This window comes from Aplysia californica, unplaced genomic scaffold (assembly GCF_000002075.1).
Source record: "Aplysia californica isolate F4 #8 unplaced genomic scaffold, AplCal3.0 scaffold01368, whole genome shotgun sequence".
Lineage (NCBI taxonomy): Eukaryota > Metazoa > Mollusca > Gastropoda > Aplysiida > Aplysiidae > Aplysia > Aplysia californica.
In genome coordinates, this window is record NW_004798638.1 from 84,255 (window position 1) to 85,977 (window position 1,723).

Sequence of the window (1,723 nt, forward strand, 5' to 3'; positions counted from 1 at the left end):
CCCCCTGCTCAAAAATAGCTTTGCAGCATCACAAATGCTGGCTATATTACACAAGAGAAATTTTTAAAAAGAATTTAAAAAATATATATAGATCTATATACATGTAATTTTGTTTTTATGTGTCTGCCTGGAGAAAGGTCCCAGTTGTCGGAAATTTTGGATATTGTAAAAAGGACATATAATTCTTGCAGCAAATTCAATGCTGAACATGATGAGTTAATTTTTGCGTTGTTTCTTTTCAAATATATTGAGTTGTAGTAAAGATGTGCTATATTTTGTAACACAGGGTGTAAAAACAAAGTTTGGAGAAAAGTTCACTTTCTAGCATTTTGTTAACCTTTGGTGAAGTACAATATGTGGTGGAATCAGGCTCGCGTCAAATAATCAAAATGAAGAAACTTGCATTTTTTTGCAGGTTTGTGAATTTTTATCAAATGTTTGTTTTTCGGTTCAACAACTTTCATGCCCATTAAAGAACTCATTTCTGTGAGGATTTTTTTCTGAGAAACGTTGATTAAAGGTACAATAAATGTAAATTTTCAGTTGCCACGGACTCGTAAGCTAAGGAAATAACTAATCTTTGGCGGCCATTTTCTCACGAATTTTACCTCTGAAAACAGGTGACCCCCACCTCCTTCATTCGCAAATATCTCGACTTGTATTCAAGATAAATGGATATTTTTTTCATCCAAATAAAAACTAGAGAACAAGCTTTAAGATGATGCCAATAACTCTACATGCCCAAAAATTGACGAGAGCCTGATTCCTCCACGATGCCTCACATATGTTACAAAAATAGCGAATTAAAACATAATAATATATAGACTTTAAATACGATTAAAAAATCCTTTCATTTTTGTTACTGAAAATAGTTTTAAACGTGTTTTCTGCTGGAACAAAATGTTTGACCGGCTCCGACTTTTTATTTGTTACTTCACCCCCCTCCCCTTGCTCAAAAATAGCTTTGCCGACTGTTGGAACCTTTCTCCAGGCACACACACATATTATGTGAGGCATCGTGGTTGAATCAGGCTCTCGTCATGAGAGGCATGAAAGGTGTTGAACCAAATAGAAAAAAATTGATACAAATTCACAAACCTGCAGAAAAATGCAAGTATATTCATTTTGGTTATTTTCACAAGACCCTGATTCCACCACGCTGCCTCACATATAATTTTAGGCCTACAAATACCTTGAACAGTTCTAGATCCTTGGTCATGTTGAGAATGTGTTTGAACTCAAACGGTGGTGCGCAGGTCCTGGCATTGCTACCTTCACAGGGGTTCAGTAACCTGTAAAAATAGGACAAACAAAGTCTATCTAGCAAAAGTATACGTTTTGTAAAGTGTTAGTAAGAATTTTACGACACTTGCAAAGCAAATAGGCCGTGGTATAGTGGTTAGACTGTTGGTGTTATAGTGGTAGGCTGTTGGGAGTGGGTGGTTGGCGGATGCTCTGGAGTGGTTTGCTCTTTCTTTCCTATCAAACATATATCGTCCTAATCTCCCCTTCTTCTTTTTTGTGTTTGTTACTCTCTTGTAACACCTCTAATCTTCTGGCGCTCATATGACCTTATGCAATTGTGAGCCCCGTAAAAACTCTTACAAAAACTAAAAAAACGAAAGGCTGTCGGGTTCGCAACTGATAGGTTGAGGGTTCGAACACCATCTTTGGGAAAGGAATTTTACACAAATGTATATATGTATGTTTGTATGTATGTGTG

The 1,723-nt window shown here is 36.4% G+C and overlaps 1 protein-coding gene across 1 annotated transcript in view; it reads right to left on the bottom strand.

Moving 5' to 3' along the window:
• The window catches only part of LOC101863480 (integrin beta-6), a gene marked incomplete at both ends in the record, with an annotated part of 24,414 nt that extends 23,122 nt beyond the window's left edge, over nucleotides 1-1,292 (bottom strand). The window contains 1 exon segment of the mRNA XM_013090620.1: nucleotides 1,193-1,292. Coding sequence (XP_012946074.1) covers nucleotides 1,193-1,292 — 100 coding nt within the window.
• Between the last annotated feature and the right edge of the window lie 431 nt (nucleotides 1,293-1,723).